The sequence below is a fragment of the Cannabis sativa genome, chromosome X, assembly GCF_029168945.1.
Source record: "Cannabis sativa cultivar Pink pepper isolate KNU-18-1 chromosome X, ASM2916894v1, whole genome shotgun sequence".
NCBI lineage: Eukaryota > Viridiplantae > Streptophyta > Magnoliopsida > Rosales > Cannabaceae > Cannabis > Cannabis sativa.
This window is the reverse complement of record NC_083610.1, coordinates 10,092,568-10,108,160: the sequence shown is the minus strand read 5'-3', so window position 1 is coordinate 10,108,160 and position 15,593 is coordinate 10,092,568. Positions and strand designations below refer to the sequence as shown.

Below are 15,593 nucleotides of genomic sequence, written 5' to 3'. Positions count from 1 at the left end.
ATTATGAAGGGTGATAAATTAAATTTGAGCCAGTGCCCAAAGAATGATTTTGAAAGAGAACAAATGAAGAACATTCCTTATGCTTCGCTTGTCGGAAGCCTAATGTATGCTCAGGTGTGCACAAGACCCGACATTGCTTATTCTGTCGGAATGTTAGGAAGATTTCAGAGTAACCCGGGGATAGACCACTGGAAAGCTGCAAAGAAAGTAATGAGGTATCTTCAGGGTACTAAGGATTACAAACTGATGTTCAAACGAACTGACAATCTAGAAGTAGTTGGCTACTCAGACTCGATTTCTGTCTGGTTGCGGTGATTCACGTAAATCTACATCCGGTTACGTGTTTATGTTTGCCGGTGGAGCCGTGTCTGGAGGAGTAACAAACAAACTTTGACTGCTACTTCTACTATGGAGGCTGAGTTCGTTTCTTGTTTTGAGGCTACATCACATGGTGTATGGCTAAAGAGTTTCATTTCAGGCCTTAGAGTGGTTGATTCCATTGCAAGGCCGCTAAAGATGTTCTGTGACAATTCAGCTGCTGTTTTCATGGCTAAGAACAACAAAAGTGGAAGTCGAAGCAAGCACATCGACATTAAGTACTTAGCTATTAGAGAACGTGTTAAGGAAAATAAAGTGGTCATTCAACACATTAGCACTGAATTGATGATTGCCGATCCTATGACAAAAGGCTTGCCACCTCATAAATTCAAGGATCATGTAGAGAACATGGGACTTGGTTCCCTTATGTAATTTGTACAAATAAAGTTATTATTAATGAAACTCTTATTTTGATTTTTCTCATATTTATGCGCATCTTAATTTTACATTTGAGAAAAATTTTCAGAGGACCTGAATAAACATAAGGTTTAGGGTTTATTCACTTAAGTACATTGCCACATGAAGTACATTGTTATATAATAAATGTATTGTAATACATGGAAGATAATACTCGATTCATAATGAGAACATGTCGCTATGATTCGTATGTTTATTATATAATGAGGAACGTTGAGTTTGAATATTTTAGTTTAAATGCTGACCAAGTGGGAGAATATTAGAATATTTTTATTTATGGAAATTATTTTCTAATTAAGGAAATGATTTTCTATTTAAGGAAATAAATAAATAATTGATTTTCTGATAAATGAATATTTTATATTCATTAAATCTGAACAAAATCAATTATGTAATATTCTATATATGGTCAGATTTCTATATTCATTACCTGATTTGATTTCCTGAATTAATTGTCAAAATATTCTGACAATTAATGTGGCGAAGATACTGATGGAGTATCTCACCTATAAATATAGGGTCTCGGTCCCCGAGCTCCTCACTCATTCTGAATCCATTCAGCAAATTCCATCTAAAGAGAGTTGAGAGAGCGAGGAAGCCCGAACTCCAATACCGAAGCTATCGCAGGGATTGAAGCTCAAAGATCAATGGCTGGAGGTACATCGATCCTTTCATTGCATATATTATTGATATGATTAAAGTTTATTTTCCGCATTTCATATCATTTATATATGCTATATTACATACACTATATATATAGTCTAACACCTCCAACATCAAAGAGTCTCTTCCAAAGATCAAAGGAGGTAAGTATGATGATTTTTGATTTTGTTTAGTTAGTTTTTATAAATATTTAGTTTTTATTTTTCTTCTTCATCTCAGGCCGGCGGAGCTCCTCCCTCTCAGGCGACCGGTGCTCCTCCATCTTAGACGTAGCGATCTCCTCCATCTCAGGTAATTTTTTTTTTTTCAATTTTCATTTTCGTTTTTTTAATTTTTTTTTCATTTTAGATTATATTAAAATAATGTGGGTTGTGTATAACCTCAAAAAATTGCAAGATAAAAAAATTAGTTAAAATTTAGGTATACTCTAATTTTGTATTTAAAATTTGGATGTAAATATAATTTTTTTTTTTAATTTCAGATTATTGATGTTGTTTTTTTATTTATGTTTTTGTTTTTTGTTATTTTAGATTATTTTAAAATAGAAAATTTAGTTATACCCTAATTTTTTATTTAAAATTTGAATCTAAATATAATTTTTTTTTTAATTTCAGATTATTTATTGTTGTTTTTTTATCAATGTTTTTTTTTTTTTTTGTTATTTTAGATTTTTTTTAAAATAAAATTTGTTGAGTACAAGCTCAAAAAAATTGAAAGAGTAAAAAATTTATTAAAATTTGGGTATACTCTATTTTGTATCTAGAGCTTTAATCTAAATATGAAAATTAAAATACTTTTTAGCATGATAAAAATCTTTTAAAAAACAAATATTATAAATTATATTTTTAGTTTTAATAGAAGTTTTGACCTTTTTGATAGTCAAAGTTTACATGAAACTTTTTTTTTAATACTATGTTGTCTACTCTCTAAATCATTACTTTATTGGAAAATAATAATTTTCTAGTGGCATTTTCAAATCTCAAACATAAGAAAGAGAATAATAAGCAAAGTAAACTATACTTTTTATTATTATTATTAGCTTGATCATGATGATTGTCATTTCTATTACCTATTTTAATAGTTTATTTTCAATGTTATTATTAGTGTTTTGGATACTAGCAAGGATTGTTACAAAGTTAACGTGATCATTTTAAATTAGAAGAGGTGCGTGTGCATATTTTTTTTTTTTTATGTTAATTAATATTATACCAATGTTAGAGGAGTTTGAATATCCTAAATATTCATCCATAGTGAAGTAGGTTTTCATAATTGTATGTTGCGGTGATAACGGAAGGTTTCTAACTTGTGTCCCTTAGTGAAGTAGGTTCTGCGAAAATTTGATTGTGTTGCGGTGGTATAAGGATGAAAACTTATTGCACGTTGATTGAATTGTTTGAATTATTTGTTCGCTATAACAGATGGTTAGGTTAATATTATAGGGGAAATGCTGTCCAATTTTTTTAAGAATTTTATCTGTTATTATTGATAAATGTTTGCTTGTTTGATTTGATCGTATTGTTAATGAAATTTTATGTGCTTTATTTTTAATTTTTTTTATAATTTCATACGGATGATGTAGGAAGAAAAATATGGATAAAATATGGATGTCAACAAATAGGTTATCTGAGGAGTATAGAAATGGGGTCGAATTCTTCATAAGATTTTGTATGGAAAATATGGTAGACCCAAATGATACTTTTTGTCCATGTGTTAAGTGTGGAAATGTAAAAAAGTTGAATTTAAGTAAGGTCAAGGAACATTTGTTTTTCAATGGGATTGACAAAAGCTATAATATTTGGTATAGTCATGGGGAGAATCCCCCTAGTAGACCAAATACTTCTCCTAAGCCTAAGAAAGTAAGTGAGTATATTGAAGAGGTGAATTGGGATCCATTAGATGAAATGATTGAAGATGCACATTATGGATCGGCAGTAGACCAAAGTAAGTTTGATAATTTACTTAGTGACGCAGAGAAACCGCTTTATCCTGGCTGTAAAAAGTTTACAAAATTATCAGCGATTATTAGGTTGTTCAACTTGAAAGCTAAACACGGTTGGAGTGATACTAGCTGTTCAGAATTACTTATTTTTTTGAATGACTTATCCCCGGAAAAAAATGAGATGCCGCTTTCATTTTACGAGGTCAAAAAGACAATATGTACATTAGGCATGGAATATAAGAAAATCCATGCATGTCCTAATGATTGCATGTTGTATCATAAAGAATTTTCAAATTTAAAATCGTGTCCTACTTGTGGGGAGTCACGATGGAAAAAGAAAAGAAATGGTGTGGATGTTAAGGAAGGAGTACCTGCGAAGGTATTGTGGTACCTTCCGCCTATTCCTCGTTTTATTCGGTTATTTAAAAATGCCAAACATGCCAAAAGTTTGTCGTGGCATGCAAATGAGAGAATAGATGATGATAAATTAAGACATCCAGCTGACACTTTACAATGGAAGAGAGTTAATATGAAGTGGCCTTCTTTTGGAAATGAACCTCGTAATATTCGTCTAGGTCTTGCTACTGATGGGTTTAATCCTTACTCATCTCTTAGCAGTAAGCATAGTTCTTGGCCAGTTATGCTTGTTATCTACAATCTACCACCATGGTTGTGTATGAAGAGAAAATTCACATTGTTGACATTGTTGATATCAGGACCTAAATAACCTGGTAATAACATAGATGTCTATCTAGCCCCCTTGATAGATGATCTAAAAATTTTGTGGGATGAAGGTGTTAAGGTTTATGATGCTTACAGGAAAGAAGAATTTAATCTTAGAGCTATATTGTTATGGACAATTAATGACTTTCCTGCTTATGGGAATTTATCTGGTTATAGTGTGAAGGGTTATAAAGCTTGTCCTATTTGTGAAGAACAAACATGTTCCGAATTCTTGAAACATTCTCGGAAAGTTTGTTATATGGGACATAGGAGATTCTTGAAGGATACTCATAAACTTCGAACTTGGACTAAGGCATTCAATGGTAAACAAGAGTTTAGAAATGCTCCCGAAGCTTTATACGGAACCCAGGTACTTCAAAAGATGTCTAAAATTGTTTTCAAGTTAGGGAAGTCAAGTGTTTGTGCATCTAAAAAGCGGAAAGGTCGTGGAAAGTCTAAGGTTATGGAGGAACCTAAGTCACTTTATAAAAAGAAATCAATTTTTTTTGATCTTGAGTATTGGGAGCATATGGTTGTACGCCATAATTTAGATGTTATGCACATAGAGAAAAATGTTTGCGATAGTTTGATTGGAACTTTATTGAATATTCCTAGAAAGAGTAAAGATGGAATTAAGGCAAGAAAAGACTTGGTTGAAATGAAAATGCGAGAAAAATTGGCTCCAAAGATTATGAAAAATAGGACATATTTGCCTCCAGCTTGTTACACACTAACTAAAGATGAAAAAAAGGAAATTTGTACTTGTTTGTTCAATATGAAAGTTCCAGATGGATTTTGTTCAAATATAAGTTCGTTGGTAAACATACAAACTTGTTGTTTGAGTGGCATGAAATCTCATGATTGTCATATTCTGATGCAACATGTATTACCAGTGGCTATTCGATCAGTCTTGCCGAAAACAGTTCGCGAGATAATAACTAGGCTGTGCTTGTTTTTCAAGTCACTATGCGCTAAGGTGGTGGATATGTCAAACCTACAAGAGCTACAAGATGAAATCTCTTATATCTTGTGTAAGTTTGAGCAATTCTTTCCTCCTGCATTCTTTGATATAATGATTCATCTGACAGTTCACTTAGTTAGAGAAGTGAAATGGTGTGGTCCAGTTTACTTTAGATGGATGTATCCGTTTGAGAGATACATGAAGATTCTGAAGGGCTATGTTAGGAATAAAACTCGACCAGAAGGGTGTATTATTGAATGCTATATTGCAGAAGAGGCTTCTGAGTTTTGCTGTGAATACATATCGGGTTTACAGAGCATTGGAGTTCGTGATGTAACCAATGATGGGATTCAAAGTCGTCGAGGTAGTGTTGTATGCACTGTTAGCCGAGATGAACGAGATGAAGCACATCGTCTTGTGTTGCAGAATGTAACTGAAATTGAGCCTTACATTGAGTAAGTTTATATTCATAATCTTTATGATTGCATTATGAATCCTTGCAAAATAAGTTTAATTAATTGATTTAACTTTGAAGGAAACATTTTAATTGGATTAAGGCAAAGTACCCATCTAAAGCTAGGAATCAAAGATGGCTACAGGATGAACATTATCGAACATTTAGTAGTTGGTTAGAGAACAAGGTAAAAATACATGATCTTAAAGTAGTTTTGATGTTTCTTAGTGTTATATGGATTTTAATTAAGTATTTTGTGAATAGGTTGTGAATGAAATGAGCAAAACATCTACTAATGTCACCGATATTGTCAAGTGGATTTCCAGAGGTCCTTCTTTCAGTGTGACAAAGTTTTTAACATATATGGTGAATGGTACTCAGTTTAATACAGCAGAGTATGATAATGATAAAACTACACAAAACAGCGGTGTTAGTCTTGTTGCTAGAACTGTTCAAATATCTACTTCGAAAGATAGAAATCATGTTCAATGTGATATGTCTTTCTACGGAGTAATTAAAGAAATTTGGGAGTTAGATTATATCGGGACGCGAGTACCTGTTTTCCTTTGTGATTGGGTGAAGAGTGACACTGGAGTGAAAAAAGAAAACTTTGGAATCACAGTAGTAAATCTAAATCAAATTGGGCACAAAAATGATCGATTCATGATGGCATCACAAGCCACACAAGTTTTTTATGTGAATGATCCAGCAAACGAGCAATGGTCAGTTGTGCTTACAACACAAACAAGGGATTGGAGTAACAAAAATGATGATTTGCATGATATACCACTTGTAGAACAACATGTCACATTCACCATACCAGAAAATGATGATTTGGTTGATGATGATAGTACTTTTCGTGAAAATGGTGAAGGTGTATGGGTTGATTAATAAAATTTTAAGGTATTAGATATGTAGTTCTGATATTAGTTTGTTTATTTTCTATTATTTGCCTTGAGCTTTATGGTTCTATTGAGTTGTATTATTTTCTATTATTTGCTTTTAGCTATATTGATGTATTATCCGTTTGTTCTTTCTATTATTATTAACTTAGTTTCGTATCGCAGATGTATGATCCTTGCGGTGATGATGTGGATGATTTAGAAGATGATTTGGAAGTTGATTTGGAGGATGATTTAGAAGATGATGATGGGGTTGGAGAAGAGAACAGCAGTCAGAAACCTTCTAGGGGACCTTCTCTATTGCCTAGATTAATCCAATCTAGAAGTGAAGGAAGGCGTATTTTCGTTGATTATAATGTCTATGGTCAACCAACTGGTATTGGTCGAGTAGATATGTCTTCGATGTTAGGGTCCACGGTACGCATGCTTGTGTCAATTCTCTGCAATTGTTGGAAAGAAGTCCCCGCCGCCAAAAAAAGAGAGATATGGGAGGTCATGAATGTAGGTATTATTTGATTAATTAATTTAAGTGTTTGCTACTTCTATTTTTCTTTTTCTTACATGATTTACTTCGTTGTATTGTAGAAAACATTTGAGTTAGACCCTAACCATAAAACCAAAATGTTGAGTCATGCTGCTGCACGCTTTAGAAATTGGAAGACTTATCTAACCAATAATTGGGTTCTGAAAGGCATAAAAGAGAGATCGAATGAGTTTCCTCCTAGGAAACCAAAAGGGTATGAGAAATTGATACCAGATGAGGATTGGAAAAAATTTGTTGAATCTAGAATTTCAGAAGAATGGCTTGCATTAAGAAAGAAAATGCAAGATGTACGAGCAATGAATAAGTATAACCACAAAGTTGGACGAGGAGGGTATGTGCGGGCTGAGGCTGAATTAGAGAAACAACTTGGGCATCAGTTGAATGGTTTTGATAGAGCTGATTTATGGTCAAGAGCAAGAACTGACAATAAAGGAGAGCTTTCAGAAGATGCAAAAGAGATTAAACAAAAAATTGTAAGTATTAATAAATATTTCATAAGTGTTGATTCACTATTAATATTCTATATCTTTAACTTTTTATAATTTAACAGGACCATTATCGAGAGCTTCAAGAAAAAGGCGAGTGGGAACCACAAGGTTCTGAGGACGTGCTAACAAAGGCATTGGGTACACCTGAGGAACGAGGACGAGTTCGAGGTGTAGGATTTGGTGTGACCCCGACACAGTTTTGGAACACCCCAAGACCTAGGTCAAGCAAAGGGAACGAGAAACAAATCCTTACATCTGATGTGGAGCAACGGTTTTGTGAGCAAGAAGAGCGCATTCGAAAACAAGAAGAACTTGTACGTGAACAACAAGATCAAATTCGTAAACAACAAGAACTTTTTCGACAACAACAAGAGGCTTTTCATCGAGAACAAGAGCTATTCCGTCGACAACAAGAAGAATTGATGAGAAAGATGTTTCAAGAACAATATAGTTGGCGGGGATCTTGTGGAGCTCCTTCAGGATCGAACTCCGGAGAACAATATCAAGATGCTCGTGGGCAACTGATCCAAGGATGTGTTTATGTACCACAACCGCCAGCAACCTATTATGTACCAGACCCACCATTAGAACCGCCTCCTATGACTGGGGTAATAAATTTAAATATATAGGAAAAACTTATTGTGTGTTTGTTGGATGGTTAGGTTAATATTATAGGGAAAATATTGTCTAATTTTTAAAAAAAATTTTATTTGTTCTTATCGATATGTATGAATTATACTTTGTGTGCAGCGCCGTAAATGTCGATTAGCAATACAATCTAGAGATAATATTGTTGCACTGGGGTTTCATCTTGATACTAGACCAAATGACTTCAATGTAGACATGGGTGAAGTTGATTGCCATGTGACCATCCAACACCCTATTCAAGGAGCAGCTCCATTGCCTTACCCCATGGTTGACATGGATGTGTGCGTAGTTTCTCAAGCTACTGGGGTTGTCATAGCATGGCCCAAACATCTCGTCATATTTCATGATTGGACCGATCAGGTGACACAACTGGTTTATTTGTCATCTAACTATTTAGAAAAACTACTTTTTTTTTTAAAATTTTTAATTAATTAATAAATCAATATGCAGGATGCTCTAGTTACCAAATCAAGACACTCAGCAGCACCATTAACCCAACAACAACAAGAGCCTACACGTCGTATTCGTGAACCTCTGTCACAAGAAGTGCAACAACCTGTAATTAGAGGTCATCATTTGAATGAGGTTTATAAAATTGTATCGACGTGGCCTAACAATGCGAATGTGAAAGTATCCATTGAAAGACACATATTTGATCTAGATATGTCAGGCTTGTACATATCGAAGGAAGACATCTTGGACTTTATTTTCAACAAAAAGATTGGGCAAGGTATCATCACGTGCTACATGAGGTATATTACTCGATATATATAATAAATTTATTACTTTTAACTTTATTCATGTTATTTATTCAAAATTTATCTAAGTTAACTTTGGCTAAATTTTATATTAGGATACTATATCAATGGCTCGTACAACATAATCGCCAACAATTGTTTCAATTTGTTAATCCGAATGAAGTAGCCACTCGTTTTACATCGCTTGATGCACGTGTCTCTTCTTTGTATAGACGTATCAAAAAAATGTCAAATAATCAGCAGTACATGGTCACTCCTTGGATTGATGGGTAAATTTAAATTTAGTTTTATGTATGATAAATAAAATTGTGATCTAATACTCAATCTAATTAACTTTGTTTTGTTTTTTTTTTGATTATATAGTGAGCATTGGATGTTGATATTATTAGTGCCCGACTCTTATTGGTTATGTTTCATGGATCCTAAAAACTCACACTTGAGTAATCGACCTGATATTAGAGAGACTGTCACATTGGCATTTCAAACTTACTACAGGGCGATAAGGAAAGAAATTCCACCGAAGCTAAAAGTTCGACGCCCAACTATACGTATTCTTTTTTTTTTTTTTAAATTTCAATTATATTTTTATTAAGATTTTTATTAATTTAAAGAAAAATCTTTAGTGTCCACATCAACCGGAAGACACCGAATGTGGATATTATGTAATGAAGATGATGAAAGATTTAATTCAAGCTTCGAACCGGAAACACTTTTTGGCCGAGGTACATAACATATAAACTATATAAATATGTCATATTTTATTATTATTATTATTATTATTATTATTATTATTATTATTATTATTATTATTATTATTATTAATGTATATGATGATAACTTTAATTAATATATTATTTATCTTTAAATTTTGTAGTTAAGTGATGCAAATTATACAGAAGAAGAAATTGATGAAGTGAAAGAGCATTGGGCAAGTGAGATGTTATCGGTTATTCAAGCTTACCGACGTTAGTTGTTTTTTGTTTTAATAGACTAATGGGCAAGTGATATGTTATCGGTTATTTAGTTGTTTTTTCTTTTAATAGACCAATAGTTATTATATAATTTTATAGTTATGGATTTATTGGTATAATGAACTAATATGTAATATTTATTAGTTGTGTTAACGTGAATTATTATAATAGTCTAATTTATATAAATTTTACATTTAGTTAATTAAAATTATTATTGTTATATTTAATTGTATTTGTATATAATTAATATAAATTATTATTTATAATATATCAAATTTGAATTAAAATAAATAATTATTATATATTTTTTTAAAAAAAATATATAATGTAGTGGCATTTTTGGTGTGTCACTATATCTCTAAAAATATTAATAAAAAAAAAAAATAGGATACAGTGACACTCCATGTAAGTGGCTGTTGCTTTTCTAGTCTGACAAAACATGACACTGTACCCCTATAGTGACGCGCAGACACTGAGGGCAAAAGCATTCAGTGACACGTTTGGCGCGTCACTAAAAACTGCTTTTCCAGTCAGCCTCATTAGTGACGCGCGTTGAAGTGTCACTATAGACTTTTAGAGTTACGCAATGTGTGTCACTAAAACCCAAATTTCTAGTAGTGTATATATATTTTGTTATATGGTATATAATTTTTGTTGTCTATAGTATATTATTTATTTAAGATAATATTTAGTTTTTATTTTATTATATATAAATTTTTTGGTATGTATGCATATTTTAATAGTGATATATATATAATTTTTTTCACATAATATATATTTTTTGAGTATTAATTTATATTGTTATAATTTCTTTATGGTATATAATTTTATTACTACAGTATATTACTTTTCAGTAATACAATATATCAAATACTGTTGCATATATTTAATGATTTAATATATTTATTCGTTTTTGTTACAATATAATAATATGCAATACTAAAAAAATTATATAACTTAATTTAATTATTATATATTTTTCAAAAAAAAAATAATATATAATAAATATATTTTTATAATTTTTATTAACTAATTTATTATATTTAATTTTTCTTTTTAAAAAAATATTTACTAATTTAGCTTTTAAATTTAAGTTCATTTTACATTTCAGTTTTGTATTAAATAATAGTGTAAATTTATATCTCTAAAAAGAGATGCTTATATTTTAGGACGGCTCGGATATTATTGACTTTTAAAAAGTAGCTTACATTAGAATTACACTTAGGCGGATTTGAATTACTTCCTCCTTTAAAACTGACCAAACCGTCTGATAGAACAGTGCCAGTAACCCATTCTTTCCAGGTGGTTCACTTTTTCTTAGCAATCATAAAAATTCGTTGAAAAAATATGAAAAAAATGTCCACATGTATTATCCAAAGGGAATGAAGAAATGACAAAAGACCCAGGATTTTGCATTTTTGCGCCAATTCGATCTTAAACACAATAATATGAACCTTGATTTTAAGCCAATTTCTTTAGTGTCAAATATGAAACAAAACCCCATTATTAGTTTTGTCATTATACCATAATCATGCTTTTACTTAGGAGAAGTTATATCGAAACGGTCCTTTTAGAATCTATATGGATTTATTGAAAGTACTCTCTCATAAGATTTTGACACATGTAAATCAATATGTATTTGAATGAATTATGACCAAAGCAAGTATTGGTATTAAAAAGTATATTGATAGAAGTATTGACTGTTTCTTTAAGAAAACTTTATCAACCAAGTCCTTAGGTCTTCATGACCTATCACTACTAAAAGTAAAAATGAGAGTCCATTAAAAACTTAACGATGAGAATTGGGGATATAGTATAACCATATAGCCTGCATTTATGGACAACAAATAACAGGTTAACCTTATCCACATAAACAGTGAGCTGAGTCAGCATATATACATCATCTTATGGATAAGCTCTTTAAAGATCCAAAATGAATATCAACCATATTAAATGTCACAAAAGAACCCTTTTTTTTATCTGTTTAATTTTTTTATTTGATTTAAAATTTTCCACCCACTAGTAAAATACTTTAATTTCAAAAGTCTATATATATAACTCAAGCATCGACCACTCACTCTCATACTCATCAAAAACCCTTAATATCTCAACATTGCTACATCCATAAATACATATATATACTCGATCTCCCACCTCCCAAAGAGAACAGCTCTATAATATATAATATTTGACCAAAACCAAAAGTTACTATATCTATATAAAAAAATAATATAAAATAAAAGGTAAACGACAGTGAAAATGGCTAGTACGACGTCGTTGTACGATGTTCTTGGGCTTTCAATTGGTGCAAACGGACAAGAGATTAAAGCAGCCTATAGGAAACTAGCAAGAATGTGTCATCCTGATGTGGTAGCTTTCGAACAGAAAGAAATCTCAGCCAACGAGTTCATTAAAATCCACGCAGCTTATTCCACCTTGTCTGATCCTCATAAAAGAGCTAACTATGATAAAGATCTTTCCAACAGATCAAGGCGATCCTTTGTCTATTCAGCCTCGTCTGGTGCCGCCGCTTCAGCCATGGCATCATCGGGATTTTCTTGTAGAAGTTGGGAGACTGATCAGTGTTGGTAGAAAAATAAATATGAAAAATTAGTTATTAATTTAAGTAGCCTTATCTTATTAGTTATGGATGTTGGAGTAATGACTAGTATCTGGTTTTTGTTTTATGAGTAACTAGCAAACAAATCTCCACTTTGCAAAAGAAAAAAAAATCCACTCTTGTTCATTTAAGATAATATATAAAAATATTTAAATTTTATTTTTAATATTGTAAATTATTTAAATTTTTTGTAAAAATTTTACAGGTAATCATACTAGTTTAAAGGAATATACCAAAATAGATAAAGTGTTTAACCAAACATCCAATTTAAAGGAGTATACCAAAATAAATAGAGTGTTTAACCAAACATTCATTTAAAGGAGTATACCAAAATAGATAAAGTGTTTAACAAAACATCCATTTTAATGAAGTGTCATGTAGACTTACTAAAACTTTATATCTTTTTGTAGTTGCTAAAATTTTGACTAAATTAGTAATATAAATTAAATAGGATTTTTTTTTTTTAATTTTACATTTTAAATTGTGAGTTCTAAGAATTATTTTAAAATATTACCTTAATATATATATCTTTATATATTAAAAGTGCCTATCTAACGGCATTTCTTGGTTTAACATTCTTGATTTAACAGAATATACTTAAAAATAAAAGAATATTCTGTTAAATTTAACGATTAGGTTTGATTTCCCGTTAAAAAATAAACCCAATAATTAAACCAAAAAATTAAACAATCTTTTAAATATACAATCTTTTAAATATTAATAATCTCTTTTTAAATTAAAAAAATCATGTTAGCCACATATCTCCCTAACAAACCTATCTTGGGAGAATATTAATAATTTTTTTATTTATTTTTTAAAAAAGAAAAATATAAATAAAATATCTAGAAAAGATAATATAAAAGAAGATTGATTGGGTTGGCTTAGAAATTTTTGGGCTTGGGCTTAAAAAAATAATAAAAAAAAAAGATGAAATGGGCTGTAATTAGTATTTACCTTATATGTTTGTGCTTATTTTTAGTTTTATTTTTAATTTTACCACCAAGAGGAGAAGGTTGAAAAATATTAGAATATGAAAATATTATTGGTGCTTATTAGTAATTTGCAAAGAATGTGAAAGTCTATAAATATATAGTTGTGTAGCTATTATTAGATATGAAATGAGATAATAGAACTTTTTTCAATTAGAAGATTAATGTACATTTTACTATTAATAACATACATTATTATAACACAATTATGTTTTACTTACTAAATATACTGACACATATTTTATTTTTATAAAACAAATCGTTCAAATAATTATACTATTTTAATTATTAATTAAAATAAAAAACTAAAATATTAAATAAAACTAACACTACGTGGCACGCACGTAACAATCACCTAAAGATATATATATATATATATATATATATATATATATATATATTTCTCATAAAGAAATTTTATTAGCTCAAACGACCACCAAACAACCATAGAGGTTCAAACTCATACAATTTTTAAACAGCTCTTTCTTAACTTGAGAATTGCATCTAGACTTAGGTATTATTGTAAGAATAATAATTCATATATAATTATTAGTAGACTTAACTATGATAGATTATAGATCAAAATAACTATAGAAATATTAACTTAGTTTGGTGATTTTTGAATCCATTACAATCTTCTTTTAGATCCACAATTTAGTTCTCTTTATTTGCATAATGAGAACAATGGATTTATGAGAATGTGTTGTGTTCTAGGAATGATCGAATATTATATATACAGCTATAATAGGGTTGTTATAAGTTTCTTCCATAAAAAAAAAAAAAAAAAAAAAAAAAAAACCTACAAAATAATTTCTTTTACTACAAGAAATGTCACTTTTGCCAGCACATTTTTGTGCTGATAAAAGTTAGTATTGCGCTGGTAAAATAGAATTTACCTATGATGTGTTGGTAAAAGGGGTTGGCAAATCAATGTTGATATTAGAACTTTTGCCAGCATAAAATGAAAAGCGCTGACAAAAAAGACTTTTCCTAGCGCGTAAATGTGTTGGTAAAAGTTAGATTTTAGCCACTGCAAATGTACGCTGGTAAAACTTTGATCTCTTTGCCAGCGCAGTTTGTGAAATGTGCTGGTAAAAGTGACATTTCTTGTAGTGTTTATCCCTTCCCAAGCAATGTAATTCATTGAATCAATACCTTTTGAATTTCAAATTCAAACATATGTATATACTTTCAATTTGATTATATCCAAAACATATATAAAATTCTCTACTGAGTTTTTTTGGAAACTAATGAAATAAAAATTTAGAGCTAAATAAATTATTAGAAGAGATTAAGGGAAGAGATTTTTACGTGATTTAGATGTTAATGAACCTTAACTCACAGGTCAATAGTATTGACGGTGAAAACTCAAGAATTAAATTATAGCCGGAAAATCAAAACTTAGATGCAAGTCCTAGGATTAAGATGAAGATCTGAAAATATGAAAACGTAAAGAAAAGTGTAGAGTAGCTACGGAGAAAGATAGAAGTGTAAATTTTTCTAGGTCAAATGTTACAAAGATTTTCCATCCGCCTATCACATTTGAGAAATAGGTATTTATTGGCTCTAATAGCCTAGGGTACACTAGTGGTCCCAAGGGACATGGTGACATCCATGATCTGCAGGTTGCAGGTTGCAGGTGGTGGTCTTGAACCTCGTACTTTTGTCTAGTGTCAATAGGCTTGTCAAAAAGATACATTTAGTTGGATCGGGTTGGAGCTCCGAATTGACGGATCACTTCTGATTTGACCCGAACCTTGACTTCGACCCAGACCTAGACTTGAACCCAAATTGGGACCTAGACCTAGATCTAAATTTAGACCCAGACCTAGACCCAGCACCCGAGACCCGGACTGAGACCTAGAACTAAACCTGGACTCGAGACCCAGACCTGGGTCGCAGACTTGAGACCCGGACCCAGGACCTAAGCTCAGACCTATACCTTGACCCGAGACCTGAGACTCAGACCCAGACTCAGTCCAGACTCAGGACTCAGACGTGAACCCAAAGCTGGGACATGAGACCTGAGACTTGGACCTGGACTAGAGACCCAGACCCGGACTCGGGATCCGAACCCGAAACTCAGACCCAAGCTCGGATTCGACCCTGGACCTGGACCTAACCCATAGTTGGTATTG

At 31.3% G+C, this 15,593-nt stretch overlaps 2 protein-coding genes across 3 annotated transcripts; both read left to right on the top strand.

The window, feature by feature from the left end:
• The first annotated feature begins 899 nt into the window (after nucleotides 1-899).
• On the top strand, nucleotides 900-10,158 carry LOC133031793 (uncharacterized). Of its 2 annotated transcripts, none has more exons than XM_061105471.1 (5): nucleotides 900-7,454; nucleotides 7,532-8,869; nucleotides 8,971-9,144; nucleotides 9,239-9,597; nucleotides 9,750-10,158. In XM_061105471.1, the coding sequence occupies exon 1, from the start codon at nucleotides 4,380-4,382 to the stop codon at nucleotides 5,538-5,540; it is 1,161 nt and encodes a 386-aa protein (XP_060961454.1). In that variant the 5' UTR covers nucleotides 900-4,379; the 3' UTR covers nucleotides 5,541-7,454; nucleotides 7,532-8,869; nucleotides 8,971-9,144; nucleotides 9,239-9,597; nucleotides 9,750-10,158. The 2 variants fall into 2 exon arrangements, with proteins under 2 accessions (XP_060961454.1, XP_060961455.1); XM_061105472.1 differs by having other exon boundaries at nucleotides 907-7,454.
• A 1,675-nt stretch (nucleotides 10,159-11,833) lies between these two features.
• LOC115704523 (chaperone protein dnaJ 11, chloroplastic) lies at nucleotides 11,834-12,632 on the top strand. Its single transcript, XM_030631728.2, has one exon. The coding sequence runs from the start codon at nucleotides 12,106-12,108 to the stop codon at nucleotides 12,436-12,438; it is 333 nt and encodes a 110-aa protein (XP_030487588.1). The 5' UTR covers nucleotides 11,834-12,105; the 3' UTR covers nucleotides 12,439-12,632.
• The last annotated feature ends 2,961 nt before the right edge of the window (nucleotides 12,633-15,593 follow it).